This window comes from Rhinolophus hipposideros, assembly GCF_964194185.1.
Source record: "Rhinolophus hipposideros genome assembly, chromosome: 10".
Classification (NCBI taxonomy): domain Eukaryota; kingdom Metazoa; phylum Chordata; class Mammalia; order Chiroptera; family Rhinolophidae; genus Rhinolophus; species Rhinolophus hipposideros.
Genome location: NC_138056.1, coordinates 35,475,329 through 35,491,675, shown reverse-complemented (window position 1 = coordinate 35,491,675; position 16,347 = coordinate 35,475,329). Strand labels below are relative to the sequence as shown.

General features: G+C 44.8%; 1 protein-coding gene and 1 pseudogene across 3 annotated transcripts; one reads left to right on the top strand and one right to left on the bottom strand.

Annotated features, from left to right (window-relative positions):
• Positions 1–1,450: 1,450 nt before the first annotated feature.
• Positions 1,451–2,486, bottom strand: LOC308503386 (etoposide-induced protein 2.4 homolog; annotated as a pseudogene). The gene has a single exon. The product of its transcript is annotated as an etoposide-induced protein 2.4 homolog (transcript).
• Positions 2,484–16,347, top strand: NCR3LG1 (natural killer cell cytotoxicity receptor 3 ligand 1). 2 transcript variants are annotated; one of them, XM_081062266.1, is made up of 5 exons: positions 2,484–3,187; positions 4,924–5,271; positions 10,199–10,522; positions 12,031–12,115; positions 12,992–16,347. In XM_081062266.1, exons 1-5 carry the CDS (start codon positions 3,088–3,090, stop codon positions 12,993–12,995), a joined length of 861 nt encoding a protein of 286 aa, XP_080918392.1. In that variant the 5' UTR covers positions 2,484–3,087; the 3' UTR covers positions 12,996–16,347. The 2 variants fall into 2 exon arrangements, with proteins under 2 accessions (XP_080918392.1, XP_080918393.1); XM_081062267.1 differs by lacking the exon at positions 2,484–3,187 and adding an exon at positions 3,491–4,075.

Genomic DNA, 16,347 nt, shown 5'->3' with positions numbered 1-16,347 from the left:
TTTCAGGGAAGATTTTACTTTCGCTTTTAGAGAAGGGAAACTGAGGCAGGGGTGTGAGGTAACTTGCCCACTGTCCCACAATCGTCAGATGACATACCTGGCATTTGAGTCTAGGTCTTCCTGTGGTTTTCTGTAGATTACACTTTTTTAATGATGTGAGCAAGAAATTAAGTAGGATCAATGAGACTACTGAAATGCAAGATGCTAGGGAAAGAGGAGGGTGCATTGATAATAATAGCAGTGCCACTTGTGTTCTGAACTTTGTAGTTAAACTGATTATAAAACTGGTCTAGAGGTGGTAAAGCTTGATTTGTGAATGAAAATTTTGGGTTTTTGCTTGACAAGGTCACAAGCCACCTTTTGGTTAGTAAAAGGAGGGGAAATTAGGGACTGCTTTCAGATGTGTGACCGAAGCTTCCTGGAAAAAATAAATTTAGCTTTCGGCTGAAGTCACATAAGCTTTTGGGGGGGGAAACCAGCTCATATTTAATTGTGACATTTTAAAATTGTACAAGTGTTTTGACATCTGCTCCCCCCATATTTAATCCTTTAAAATACAAGGAAAACACCAACCAATCACAGTTTTAATGGGTTTAATAAGTTTACCCCTTCAGTTCCTATTTGCAGCACCCAATATTCTTTTGAAACACAGAATCAACAGTGGCCGACAGTAAATTTCACACCTCCAGAATTTAAAAGTTCAGGTTCTCTGAGCATTCTGTGTTGTAGTGGCACTTGTCCAAAATTGGTACCTCCCTGTAGTTGGGGAACTTTAAATGTACCAGTGAAAAAAGCTTTTTCCCCTTCAAGGGGAAGAAAAAAATTACTCTTTAAAACCCAGCAGATCTGGCTGAGATCTTCTTTTCCATCTCTTCAGGCTTGTTTTTTTTGTGTGTGTGGTGGAGCAGGAGAGACCAAAATTTAACCTGAGTTACAAGAAACAAGGCAGCGAGGTCTATAATGGGAGTGACCAGGAGCAATTGAAATATTCCTTTACCTCCCATATCCAATATATGTACTTTACAAAAATAACAAAAACAACAGGTCCACAAAATACAACAGCTAGAATTACAAAATCTATTCATTTGAAGGACGGTGGAAGGCAGGAAGGGGAGGTAGGAGGGTAAATGGCACAGTGAGAAAAAATATTCAAATCAGTCCAGTCCTGGGGCTGGCAAATGCTAGAAAAGAGCCCCAGAAAAACTTGTGGTCCTTTCAGACTCACAGATGTTAAAAATCTACATGCTGGTGTCAGGAAGATTGTGCCTTACGTGCACAAGAGACAAAAATCCCAATTCCTCAGAGAGAAAGGAATATGCAGAGGGCCCTTGGCATAGTGGGTCCTGCCTTCCCTGGTGGGAGAGGTTAACAAGGAAAGAGCTGCACAGCTTCCTTTCAATCCCACTCAGCCCCTTTAGGTGGCAGGTGACTCAGGGGCCTGCAGCAGCTTTCAGTTGGCAGGAGGTTGATTCCGTGAAGGGACCTTCTCTGCAGAGGTGGAGGTACTCAGGACAGACTGCAGGTAGACCATCTTGTGGAAGAGTGTGTTGCTTAAGAAAACCACAAGGAAAAGAGGAGCAACTGGAAAAGGTACGCTTTGCCAGGTGTCTTTGCTTCATTGGTGCTGATAATGAATAAAGGAAAAAGAATGAGAAGAGGCAGCCACTGATAATGTAGGAGGACTGCATTGCTGTGAGGAAAGCCAAACCAAATCCAAAGTAGTAAGGCCAATTCCTCTGCACGTTTGACAACTGCTGGTGCATTTCAATTCCTTTATTGAACCAACGATATTCAAAGCAGGATAGTGAGTAGACAAGGGACATATGAGGGAGACTAACCAGCGGACCAAGACGGATAGGAAAGAGACTCACAAACATCCTCAGGATGAGGAAAAGAGCCTGCAGACAGAAGGCTGAAAAGCGTGTCAGCAATGATGTTGCTGGCACTGGGAATGGATGAGGCTTCCTCCATGGTACCCGAATGCCACATCAGCTGTCTTGAAACCAAATGGCATTCACAGCTTTGCTAAGCACAAACGGGAACTACCAAGAGCACTGAAAATTGATGTGATGAAGAATTCCAGTCACGACCAAACATCTCCATGGAGTGATGGATCACCAATAACTTGGGCAGTTACTGACTGAAGCACAGGAATAAACACTGGATAAAACAAGAGGACACCGAGTGAGAATACTCTGCCATTCCAAGCGCAGCAGTGGAAAATTCTAACACGTGGCTCACTCTCTTGCTTCCTCTGTGCTCTGGGCTCTCCTCTGTGCCAGGACACTACTTGCCCTCCTTCCACGCTCCTCTCTCCTTTGCGGAATTCCAGCATCTAGCTTGGAGATGGTAGAAATTCCCCAAATGGAGTCTTTGATTCCCCTGGCAAGGTCCTGGAGAAAGGTTTTGACACTGTTAGCCATCTCTTCAGCACCTAAACTACCAACTACACAGAGGAGAGAGAAGCATCTTAAAATCTTTTTCATCGTGAAAGACCTGGCACCGTGGGCGTCATTCTCCGGCCCCGCCGGCCCCGCCCTGTCCCCACGGCTCCCTCCTGGGCGCCTGAGTGCGGAGGCCCCTGCGCCACACTGGGCATGCGCCGGGCCGCCCGGCGGTGGGAAGCCCTGGGTCTGAGCGCAGCCGCCCTGCTCGTTTAAAACCTCAGTAATGTAAGTTTATGCTGTGGGTGGTAGGAACCATGACCGCCATCCCCTGCGGTAGTGCTCTCCTATGGCATTCCCTGACTGGCAGCATCTTTAGAAAGCATCCTCATCGGTGCCGGCCCAGGGCTGCCTCCCGTTGAAAGGGCCGCGGGCTCGTCCGCTCCGCCCCTGCGCCGCCGAGCGCCTATATTTCTCCCCGTGTCTGGAGGGTTGTTAGGAGGTCTACACGGAGGAAAGGAAGTGAAGTCCTAGATTGCGGAAAAGGCCTACCGACGGAGGAGTACGTCATTGAGATAACTTTCTACAAGTTGCGTCACCGCACAGAAGGGGGTTCCTTCCGCCAGCTGCGTCTTCGGATCCAACGCCGCTCTTCGTGGCAGCTTGCCAGGCACGGTCCCGAGTGAGGCGGCCCAAACTGGTCATGGCTCTGGATCCCGTAGGCCGCGTGTCGTGGGGCTTCCTGCCAACGCTGCTGGTTCTGGTTCTCGCTCTGGTCCTGTGGCGCGCGCTGCCCTCGGCAGGTGGGACTGTGGCGGAGTTTGGGGGCGGGGAGGCGGGGGTGGGTGCTGGTGGTGAGGTTGGAGGCTGGGGGGCGGGGAGGCAGTGGGAGGCAGGGGTGGGGGTTGTGGTGGGGATGGGGGCCGCGGGGAGGCCGGCGGGGCGGGGGTGGGGGGTGGGGGTGGGGTAGTCACTCTCTCGGGCGTCCTGCCAAAGGCCCTGTGCTGTGCTTTAAAGATCCCAGACTCTGAGCTCTCCTTTGTGAAATTGGATTCATCTATCCATTCAACAATTATGTATCGACGCCCTCTGTGTGTAGAGTAGGCACTTGTAGGAACCTAAGACTCAGTGGCTCTTTGAATTTTGTGCTCCGCGTGCTCCGCCTAAATTTCATCATCCTAGATGCTGGAACTGAGAAGTACAGGGAGGGGGTGAAATAAGAAAAATACTCCACCTTCCCATCAATGAAGCATTTAGATTTTTACTACAGTCTTTATTGAGACTGAATGGTGATATTGAAATATTCTTTTTCCCTTTTCTGAGAACACTGATGGACATGTTTCTAATTATCCAACAGGAAACCAAAAGCCTGAAAGTCATTTGAAGAAATATTTAAACTCATTACTAACCAGAGAATAGAAGTTAAAGCACTAAGCTTTCACTTGACATTTATGAGACTGGCCAGAATAGGCTGGGGAATGCCGAGTGGTGCTGGTGGAGATGTGGGAATCTAGGACACCCTCTGGGCGTCCATCAGCGGGGCTGTAAGTCAGCCACATGTGGACGCTCACCATGGAGAACTGGGCAGCAACGTCAAGTAAAGGACTAGCTGTACACATCGCAATGTGGAACCATCTGGAAAGCATAGTGCCAAGAGGGGAAACAATGACATGTAACTTAATACCATTTCTGTAAGTTTGAGAAACAAAACAAGAGGTGTTTTTTTTGTTTGGTTGTTTTTTTTAAAGATTTTATTGGGGAAGGGGAACAGGACTTTATTGGGGAGCAGTGTGTACTTCCAGGCCTTTTTTTTGTTTTGTTTTCCCAAGTCAAGTTGTTGTCCTTTCAATCTTAGTTGTGGAGGGTGCCATTCAGCTTCAAGTCGTTGTCCTTTCGGTCTTAGTTGTGGAGGGCACAGCTCAGCTCCAGGTCCAGTGGCCATTGCTAGTTGCAGGGGGCGCAGCCCACCATCCCTTGTGGGAGTCGAACGGCAACCTTGTGGTTGAGAGGATGTGCTCCAACCAACTGGCGCTCCAACCAACTGAGCCATCCGGGAGGCAGCTCAGCTCAAGGTGCTGTGTTCAATCTTAGTTGCAGGGGGCAGAGCCCATTATCCCTTGTGGGACTTGAGAAGTTGAACCAGCAACCTTGTGGTTGAGAGCCCACTGGCCCATGTGGGAATCGAACCGGCAACCTTTGGAGTTAGGAGCACAGAGCTCCAACCACCTGAGCCACCGGGCCGGCTCTGCAATTGTTTTTAACCTTTAAACTGGCAGTTGCTTTTGCGCCAACCTAATACACTTGCAATGAACAATCCGAAAATAAAATTAAGAAAACAATTCTATTTACAGTACCATCAAAAAGAATAAAATTCTTGGGAATAAATTTTAACAAGAGGAGCACAAAACTTCTGTACACGAGACATCCCCCCCCCCCCAAAAAAAAGGAATTTGTTTTCAATTACATGGTAGTGTTTGAGAGTACAAGGCCTATATTTTTTTCAAGGATTTCCCATAACTGAGTTCTCTTACTGTCACAGCTTTCCCGGAAGTGGAGATGGCAGGGAGAACTCAGAGAGTGTTCCAGAATGACGATGCCATCATTGTCTGCAAGTTTTCTGGTTCCCTACAACTGGACATCAGTACTATGGGTGTTACCTGGTTTTGGAGGAGTCAGGTGAAGGAAACAGAGGTCAAGGTGTTTGAGTTTTTTGGAAACCACCGAGAGGCATTCCGACCAGGAGCCACTGTGTTTCTACCGAACCTGACGATGGGGGACGCCTCACTACAGCTGCCTGGAGTCAAGCTAAGGGAAGCAGGACAGTACCGATGTGAGGTGGTGATCACCCCCAATAAGTTACAGGGAACAGTCTGGCTACAGGTTTTAGGTGAGTGCCTGATGGCAGTGCCCTGTGGTTCCCATGGTGATGGGGCATGGGGTAGAGATGTGGGTGGGCCAAGAGGAGCAGAGGGTTTACAGCATGGGCTTAGGAGTCACACAGACATGGGTTTGAGTCCTGGGCTTCCATAAACATCTGGACAACTTTGGGCAAGTTATCAATCACGCTGAACCTCCATGCCCTTCGCTCTAAACAAATGTCATAGTACCTACCTAAGAGGATTGGTTGTAGGGAAGAGTACAAAAAATGCAGGTAAAATGCTTAGCATACACATAGTGTTTGGCCTATTATTAGTGCTCAGTAAAAGATAGCCATAATTTACCTAGTGGGTGGGCATTTTGTTCAATGAAGAGGTGCATCTGAAAGGTAGCTGGGAAAGGAGAGAGATGCTATGCTCTGGCTCCACAGATCTGAATCCTGTTCCACCTTTGCTGCTTCCAAACTGGGTGGTTGGGCCAGTCATTTAACATCTTCGGATCTTAAAGGTTTCACTGTACAAAATGGGGTGAGAAATCATACCTGCCTCATAGTGTTGTGAGGATGACGTAAGACAGTGTATGGAAATGCCCAGCTGAGTGCTGTTGTGAGGTAGGTGCTCAGTCAAGACCTATAACAATATCCCCTAAATACCTCTTTGACTTCCACTTTCTTGTATTATAAATAGGTCTGATAATACGTGGATGAGCTTGGGGGTTGTATTAGTTTGCTACGGCTGCCATAACAAAATACCACTGACTGGGTGGCCTAAATAACAGAAGTTTATTTTTTCACAATTTTGGAGTTTAGAAGTCTGAGATCGAGGTGTCAGCAGGGTTGGTTTCTTCTGAGGCTTCTGTGGTTGTAGATGCCCATCTTCTCCCTGTGTCTTCACATGGTCCTTCCCTCTGGACATGTGTCTATGTCCCAGTCTCCTCCTCTTATAAGGACATCAGTCAGATTAGGCCCCTACCTAATGACCTCATTTTAACTTAATAACCTCAATAAAGACCCTATCTCCACGTACAGTCACAGTCTCAGGGACTGGGGTTAGGACTTCAACACATGAATTTGGGGGCAAGGTCCACAATTCAGCCTGTAACGGGGGGCAGTGTCTGGGAGCCCTCCAAAATTGTACTTAAGACTTTGAATGTTTTGTGTATATTAATTTGGGGGATGGCAATGTATATTAGGATTCATTTCCTCTGCAACTGACAGAAAGCCTAAAATAAAAGATTTTTTTTAATTAATGGACTTTATTTTAGAACAGTTTTAGATTTACAGAAAAATTGCAAAGATTATAGAGTTCCCATATTACTGCTGCCTCTGCATACCACTTTCCTATTAAGATCTTGCATTAGCATGATATATTTGTTATGATTAATGAACCAGTATTGATACATTCTTATTAATTAAAGTGCATTGTTTATTCAGATTTCCTTAGTTTTTACCTAACATCCCTGATAATTTTCCTTGTTCTGAAGACTACTTTGAAGTTCATAGAGCTACTCCAGCTTTCTTTGAATTAGTATTAGTATGCTATGTCTTTTTTTTTTTTTAATTGGGAAAGGGGAACAGGACTTTATAGGGGAACAGTGTGTACTTCCAGGCCTTTTTTCCAAGTCAAGTTGTTGTCCTTTCAATCTTAATTGTGGAGGGTACTGTTCAGCTTCAAGTTGTTGTCCTTTCAGTCTTAGTTGTGGAGGGCACAGCTCAGCTTCAGGTCCAGTTGCTGTTGCTAGTTGCAGGGGATGCAGCCCACCATCCCTTGTGGGAGTCGAACAGGCAACCTTGTAGTTGAGAGCCTGCGTTCCAACCAACTGAGCCATCCGGGAGGCAGCTCAGCTCAAGGTGCCGTGTTCAATCTTAGTTGCAGGGGGCGCTGCCCACCATCCCTTGTGGGACTCGAGGAATTGAACAGGCAACCTTGTGGTTGAGAGCCCACTGGCCCATGTGGGAATTGAACCGGCAGCCTTCGGAGTTAGGAGCATCTGGCCCCTGCTATGTCTTTCTTAATCCCTTTCATTTTAATCTATTAGGATCTTCATATTTTTTTTCCTTTTTCTCCCCCTTTTTCTGCCTCCCCCTCCACCCCACTCTGGTTCAAGCCGTTGTTTCTCAGTCTAGTTGTGTAGGATACAGCTCTCTACACTTGCTCTTTTTTTATGCCTTCTCTGGTTTTAAACGAACATTCCATGATTTCATTTTCTCTCTCCTCTCTTTGCATATCAATTATACTTTAAACATTTTTTTAGTGGTTGTTGTAGAGTCTGCAATGTACTTTTACAACTATTCTAAGTTTACTTTGAAATAACACTGTACTGCTTTATGGGTAGTACAGATACTTTATAACAGAATATTCCCAATTCTCCCCTCCCACCTCTTACAACATTACTGTCATTCATTTCACTTATCCATATGCTATACCACCCAATATATTGTTGCTATTATTATTTTGAATCAAAAATTATGTATTAGATCAATTAAGCATAAGAAAAATAAAGTTTTGTTTTATCTTCATTTATTCCTTCTCTGACACTCTTCCTTTACACAGATTCTAGTTTCTGACACATATCATTCTCCTTCTCTCAAAAGAACTTCTTTTAACATCTTGCAAGGCGGATCTGCTGGCAACAAATTCCTTCAGTTTTCGTTTGAGAAAGCATTTATATTTCACTTTTAAAGGATAGTTTTTCTGTGTATAGGATTCTAGATTGGTGGATTTCTTTCAATGCTTTAAGTATTTCATGGGCCTCTCTTCTTGCTTGCATGTAAGCAGTCTAGTGTCATTCTTAACTTTGTTGCTCTATAAATAAGTTATTTGTTTTCTCTGGCTTTCTTTTTTCAAAAATTTCTCTCTGTCTTTTGACTGCCCCGCCCCCCCCCCCAAATATTTTTGTGCATTTTGAGCATGATATGGTATTTTCCTACTTGATGCTTCCTGGATGTGTGCTTTGGTGTCTATCAATAATTTTGGAATATTCTCAGCCATTATTTTCCAAAATATTTCTTCTCCTTTCTTCCTCTGGTATTTCTACTACATGTATATTATTCTTTTTGCAATTGTCCCACCGTTCTTGAGTATTCCGTTCCCTTCTTTTTCCCCCATTCTTTTTGCTCTTTGCAATTCAATTTGGGAGGATTTACTGATGTACTTAAACTTGTTGATTCTGTCCTTGGCAGTGTTAAGTCTATTGATGAGCCTGTCAAAGGCATCCTTCATTTCTTTTATAGTGTTTTTGGTTCCTAGCATTTCCTTCTGATTGTTTCTTAGAGTTTCCATTTCTGCTCGCATTATCCATCTGTTCTTGCATGTTGTATGCTCTTTCCACTAGTCCTCTTCACATTTTAGTTATTTTAAATTGCCTATGTAATGATTCCAGAATCTGTGTCATACCTGAGTCTGGTTCTGATGCTTGTTTTGTCTTTTCACACTTTCCAGCACGCTTTGCAATTTTTTGTTGAAAGCCAGATATTACGTATGGGGTAATAGGAACTGAGGTAAATGGGCTTTTAGTGTGAGATTCTTTGTTCATTTGGCTAGCGGCTGGGCCATGTTTAATGTCAATGCCACAGCCATAGGTGACAGGGATTTCAGTTTCCTATAGTGTTTTTTCCCCCTTCCCTATTTTCTTTGAGTTTGCCCATGAACTTCTTCTTAAATAGAGTCTGTATCTTCCAGCTCTCCTACTTATAATCTACTGTTATACTGGTGCCCTGTTGGTGTGGTGGTAAAATGGTGTGGAAGGGAAGCAGTCTTATCTTATTATTAAATCTCATTCTTTGAGAGCATCCTTTGTTATGGGGAATGCACTGTTTACTTTTCCTCTCCCCGCGCCCCAAAACGTGAGGGTATTTTTCTTGTAACTGTGAGAACCTTGTGGGGTTCCTGGAGGTAAACCCGTGAAAACCCCCGAAGACAGAACCCCAGGAGATTTTACTCTCCTGCTAATCCACCCTCGTCCTTTAGCAGTATGTCAAAGCTGCTTCTTAAGTGCTTTACCAGTTTATGGCTCTAGCACCTTCTGCTTCTGCTTAAGGAAATATGATCTTGACTATGATCTCTTAATCTGCCTGTCTCTCTAGTTTTCGGGTGGCAGTTTGCCCTGTCACCTCAATTCTCTGATGGATCTAAGAAAAGTTGTTGATTTGCAATTTGTTCAGTTCGGCTTTTTTCTTATTATGAGGCTAGGAGTGGCAACTTCCAAGGTCTTTACATGTCAGAGAGGAAAGCAGAAGTCAACAGTGGCTTTTGAAAAGGTAGTTTACTTTTCTTTCAGAAAAATGTAGCCAACCTAGGGCAGGTAGGGCAGTTCTGTGATCATCTGGGACCCGGGATCCTTTTATCTTGTCACTTTGCCATCCTCCACATGTAGCTTCCACCTTGTGTTTGGAAAGGGCTTTTCTATCTTAACCCATCACATGGTATTCCAGCCATTCCATAGGAAGGAAGAAGGGGAGAGGGAGAGAAGGGCACAGTCCTTTTCTTTAAGATACCCTGTTCTTTAAAGATACTTCCTGGAGGTTGCTCTCGCCACTTGTGGTTATATTCAAACTACTAGACCCTGAGTTCACCTGGCTACACCCAGCTGTAGTAGAAGTTGAGAGATGTAGCTTTGAATGTGTCACTGGAGAATGGGAATGGGTAGCAGTGAGCAGTCTCTACCACAGAAGTGTTCCAAGGCTTCCCTCAGATTCTCACAGGTTTCTGTGACACAAAGTGGCTGAAGAAACTGCTTTCCAAAATGGCTGTGACAGTCGGGTCATGGCCTATCAGCACCCTGCTGGCACTGAGACCAACGTACGCAGCATATGTAGCCTAAGCAGAATCCCATTTGGTTCATTCACCGCTCCTGAAGGCTTGCTATGGGTCAGACACGGAATTGATACTAAGCTAGTCCCGACCTACCCTCAAAGCAGGACTTCTCTCTCTTGGCAGCTCAGCCAGTCAGCACGTTGTTTCAGGATCCAGCTACAGTGAAAAATAATGAAGAAACCCATATTTGGTGTAAGGCAAGTGGGTTTTACCCAAAGGACATTAACATAACGTGGACTAAGTGCAGCCCTGAGAATCCCCAGGATATGGAGTTTTCTGAGGACATCGTCACTGGTCCACCCGTCGAGAATGAAGATGGCACCTATGATGTCGCTAGCCATCTGAGGCTGAAGTCCTGTCTGGGTCACAGTGTGACCGTGCGATGTGAGATAAAGCACATCTCCTTGTCTGCCTCCCAGAGGTTCAACCTCACGCTGCTTGGGATGGGTAAGCATCCCCCTTGAGGGCGTCTGACGTACAAGTCAGCCTCGCAGGCGGTCGGGGGGAAGACGGGGCCAGTGGGGAAGGAGGGAAAGCGGTTTGACCTCGCTCAGCCCATGTCAGCCGTCCTCACTGAGTCCCTGAGCCAGGGCACATGGGCTGCGAGGCGGAGACATGACAATAGTCCTCAAGTGGAAACGGCCACTTGTTAGCTTATGGCAGCTGGAGTGATTGGGGTGGTGTGTGTGCCTTGGAGTGGGAAGCTTGCCTGCTGCTAGGAGAAAGGGGTTAGCGTCCTGTCCATGTGTCCTGAGAATACGGCTTTATCGGGGGCCAGTCACCAGACACCCTGCCAACAGCTCTTCTGGTCAGGCTGCAAGTCCACTGCAAACGGTTGGTTGGTAGTTCTGTGCCCAAGCTAGTGAGGCCGTGGTAGGGGGTCCTGCAGATACTGAGGCTCTCCCCAGGCACATGGGTCCTCAGCTGAGGATAACGCAGCTTACTACACAACCCCTCCTGCGGGTGGGGTGGGAGTCACTGATCTTATATCCTGGCTTCTGTGGTTATGGCTCTGGTCCTGCCTGGGGATGACCCGGCTGGTCAGAACATCTGCCTGGTACTGACGGGTTAGGAAGGCAGGTGCTGATTAGAGGCCCTGGGGATGTGGTTTGGGTATGCCAGATGGGGCTGGGATGATCCTGGAGGGGGAGAGGAATTGTTCTTGGAAGGAAGGGCCAGGGATGTGTGTGGGTGGTGAGTGCACGGAGGTGTGCAAGGTGTGTGGGGCGTGGGGACTATGACATTGAAATATGCAGTATGTATATATGGTATAAGAGGTTTGTCTGGGTGGCGTACATGTGCCTCCGTCCGTTTGGGCTGCTCCAACAAATTGCTACAGACTGCATGGCTTATAAACAATAGGACTTTATTTCTCACAGTTCTGGAGGCTGCAAGTCTGAAATCAGAGAGCCAGCATGGTCAGGTGAGGGCTCTCTTTTGAGTCACAGGCCTCTCATCGTGTCCTCACGTGGTGGAAGGGTTGAGGGATCTCTCTAGGGTCTCTTATAAGAGCACTGAAATGATTGATGAGCGCTCCACCCTCATAACCTAATGACCTCCCAAAGGCCCCACCTTCTAATGCCATCACATTGAGTATTAGGATTTCAATAGATAAATCTGGGGGGGGACACAGACATTCAATCTGTAGCGGTATACAGTGATGTAAGATGGTGTAGTGTGGAAGCTTTGAACATGTGCATGGCATGCATATGTGATATGTGGTGTTCCGTATTGCTGTTTGTTTCTGGCAAGTGTTAAACACACTGTTTGATGGATGGAGGTGTGTGAGATCTGAGTGGAAGGTGCCAAGACATGCAGCAGAGGATTGGTGGTTATAATGTCTCTGACAGGGAAATGACACTCAACCACACAGCTCTTAGCAGCGGTCGTGTGGGTCTCATTGGCCCCTGCCAGTAGGTTTCCTCTTAACGTTTTCCTTTTCTTTCTCTCTGCAGGTTCTCAGAAGTCACCTATCTTGTTGCTGATTGTTCTCTGTGGTGGAGTAAGCTTAATTGGACTGTTTTATTTTTGTTGGAAAAGGTAAGGGTGCCAAAAGAAAGTTCAGCTCTTTGTTTTAGCCCCAAGTTTAGTATTTTGGATTTGCCTCTGGGAGTTTTGGATCACAGCCAGTGGGTGGTGTTGGGGCGTTCTCTGGATTGATGCTGGCAGATTCTAAGTGTGGCGTGTGTTTATGATATGTGGCTTTTCTGATGTTGTGTTGGGGAAGAACTTTCTCATCTGATCGCTATGTGGTGCCTTGTGATTCTAAAGTGATGCATTGTAAAGCCCTTCTGCCTCTTCATAATATGCAGTCTCATTGTGAACCAAACCTCACGTTATGAGTTCAGACCATGCCTTTGAACCATATATGGGCTGCACTGTTATTTTCACACATAGAAACCATGGCTCAGATGGGAATTCCTTCCCCCAGCAGCTCATACTTTGTTAGTAGCTCAATGGGATAACTTACCACAAGATTTCACCAGTTGAACCAAGAATTTCTAATCATCAATAGGTGTTTCCAAACTAAGACATGTTTCCAAACATGTTTATCCCTATCTGTGGTCCAAACAGCAAATTAAACAGCAGAGGCTGTACAGGCCCAAGAGATCAGTGTAAACATGTTGGTTAAAATGATTCTAGATAATAAAATTGCCTTCAGTTGTTTATAGGTCAGCCAAGGCAGAATCTGCAGTAGCTAATACATCTCATTTTAAATGCTTTAAGGAAAGTAGAATAATCAGTTAATCAAGGTAAAAGGCTGTTTGTTTATCTAAAGTTGTCCAAATGATTCATGGGACTTGTTCTCCTGATTGTACTTAGGTCAATGTGAAAACTGGATATAAAGTGGTTTTCAAATGTTTCAAATGTGAATGTTCTCACATTTCTTGCCTTCCTCTGGCTTCTGGTATCCAGGTAACGTCGTCGCAGCTGAATATTGGACAAGGATACTTATTGAAAAAAGAGACTAAAGCCTTCATGACCTGCCTGGATTCTGTGATGGTTTGCAAGGACAGCTCCAATCCGTCACCCTTCCCTATATCCTTTGCCATGTGACTGCATTGTCATCCAATCATTGGCTGTCCCTTAACATTTGGCTCAACCTTGTGACTGGCCTGACCAATACAATGAGACAGGGTGGAAGAGCGCCAGTTCTAGGTATAGGCCTCACGAGGCCTTGTGGATTTCCATTTGCTTTCTTTTGTGCGTCTGGCATTAGTGAGAGGAGAGCATGTCCACGCTATCCTGCTGAAGGATAAGAAACACTGGAAGCTAGAGCTAGTTGCTCTAGCAGAGGCCATCTACAGTAAGTCCTCACTTAATGTCGTCGATAGGTTCTGCAACTTGAAGCAAACTGACGTATAATTAAACCAGTTTTATCAGAGGCTAATTGATATAAACAAGAGTTAAGATCCTACAACATTTCATCAGCATTATAATGAGACGACATAGAATGAAACCACATTATTTGAGGACCTGCTGTAGATCAGATGACAATCACCCAACTCCCAGAGATGTGACCAAATTTAGCTGAGATCATCAGTGCCAACAGAACCAACTCTCAAATGTGTGAGCAGTAAATACTAATTTATTTTAAAGCCACTGCATTACACAGCCAAAGCTAACTGATACATCTCCTCAGGAAGCTGAGTTTTGACCAAAACGTGTGGTTGGTTGCCACGGAGATGTGCTACTGAGACCCCGCTCCGAGAGAGCCTGCTATGAAGAGTGTACTCAGCCAACATGCTATCTCAGGGACCTGTGGCACTTTTCAAGCTTAATGCCATGCTCTCGTTGGGCAGCTCCAGTCAGCGGCTGAACAAAGCAGGAATCTTTGGAGCTCCCTGCTGGAGTGGCTGAGACTTTCTCAGAGTTGCATTGTACTCTGAGGCTCTTGCTACCCAGTTCTCACTCCTTCCTTCACAGACACCAGACCTACATCATCGTATGAAGGCTTTTCTCAACTACGTTTGCACCGTCTCCCCTTTATCTTTCACAGGCATTATCCTCAGTGACTCTCTCGAACTCTAACACCATCCTGAAAACTGCTTCCCAGAGACCCAAACTAACACAAGGAGTGACTGAAGAATTATAACGTGGTGCTTTCATTATGGTACATTCATGGCTTATTCAGATGCAGGAGACACTGGGACACTGCCAGTTCTTACAGAGAGAGACAGCACAAGGTTTCTCAGAGAATGTGTGAATAACTTCAAACTACTTTTCCTGATGACCCAGACAGCTTGCTCGAGAGCAGACTATTTGAGCTGCTCTCCTTAATAGCCTGCAGCCAATCAGTTTATCCAAGAAAAAGAAAAAGCAGCAGTTACCCAGAGAAGAGATACACATGGCCAACAGGTACATGGAAAGGTGCTCACCACCATTAATCATCAGGGAAATGTGTACCGAAGCCACCGTGAAACACCATTTCTCTCCTGTTCGAATGTCTATTATCAAAAAGATAAGAAATAAGAAGTATTGGCAAAGATATGGCGAAAAGGGAATCCTTGTGCACTGTTACTGGGAATGTAAATTGGTGCAGCCACTATGGAAAACAGCATGGAGGTTCCTCAAGAGATTAGAGCTACCGTATCATCCAGCCATTCCATTTCTAGGTATTTATTTGAAGGGAAGGAAGACACAAACTTGAAAAGATATCTTCAGCCCCATGTTCATTGCAGCATATTTATAATAACCAAGACATGGAAACAACCTGAGTGTCCACTGATGGATGAATGCAGAAGGCAAATGTGATCTAGTCATGTGTCGCTAACAGTGGGGATACATTCTGAGAAATACGTTAGGCGGTTTTGTCATTGTGTGAACATCATAGAGTGCTCTTACGCACACCTAGATGGTACAGCCTACTACACACCTAGGTTGTATGGGGTAGCCTGTTGCTCCTAGGCTGTAAACCTGTACCGTATATTACGGTACTAAATACTGTACAGTTACAACATATGGTAAGTATATAGCTAAACATAAAAGAAGTACAGTAAAAACGTGGTATGAAAAATGGTCCACCTGTATAGGGCACTTCCCATGAATGGAGCTTTCAGGACTGGAAGTTGCCCTGGGTGAGTGAGTGTGAAGGCCTACGACATTTCTGTACACCACTGTACACTTCACTGTACACTTAGGCTACATTAAGTTTATAAAACCATATGAAATTAAATTAAGCACAAGAGAAAATGACGCAATCAAGAGATGCAGTAAACTTGAGGCTGCTGCCAGCATAGTGTTTTCAGTATGTAAGCTTATAAGTAGAAAGAGTATACCCTAAAATAATGATAAAAATGTAGCACAGTAAATATGTAAGCTAGTAACATAGTTATTTATGCTCATTATCAAGTATTGTACTATACGTAGCTGTATGTGCTATACTTTTGTGTGACTGGAAGCACCAGCAACTGCACAAACACGTGAGTAATGCATCGCACTACATGTTAGGATGCCTGTGATGTCACTGTCTGGTAGGGATTTTTCAGCTCTGGGAGTTTCTGGGACCACTGTTGTATATGCAGTCAGTCTATCGTTGACCAAAATATCATTATGTGGTGCATGACTGCATACACAATAGCATGTTACTCTCATCAAAGGAAGGAAATACTGCCATTCATGACAACACGGTAGACTGTGAAGGCAGTATTTTAAGTGAAATAAGTCAGGAAAGACAGATACATAACCTCACAGGTGGAATCTAAACGAAACCAAAAAAACCTCATAAATACAGAGAAGAAATTGATTGTTGCACAAGGTGGGTGATAAGGGGTCGAAATGGTAACAGGGTCGAAAGGTACAGACTTCGAGTTTTAAAAGAAGTTGTGGGGATGTAATGTATAGCTTGATGAGTTTATAATACTATATTGCATATTTGAACATTGCTAAGAGTAAATCTTAAAAGTTATCACAAGAAAAACAGTTGTGACTGTGTGGGTTTTATGGATTTTACCTGATGATCATTTTGCAATATATACAAGTATTCCATCTCATGTTGTACATCTGCGACTAATATAATGTTATATGTCAGTTATACCTCAATTCAAAAGAGAGAGAGAGGAAAAAAGCAACCCTTACTGTTTTCAGATTGTCGCATTTCCATTTCAAATTCTACTTCTTTGTTCATTGAGTGCAATCTGTACAATCCAGTATGTGAATAAAAGCATTGACTTGCACTTTAAATTTAATATCTCTGAATTATTCTTTGATAGAAGATACGTGACTTGCCCCCTCATGGTCGCATGGCTAGTAGAGGGAGGAGCTTGGGTTTG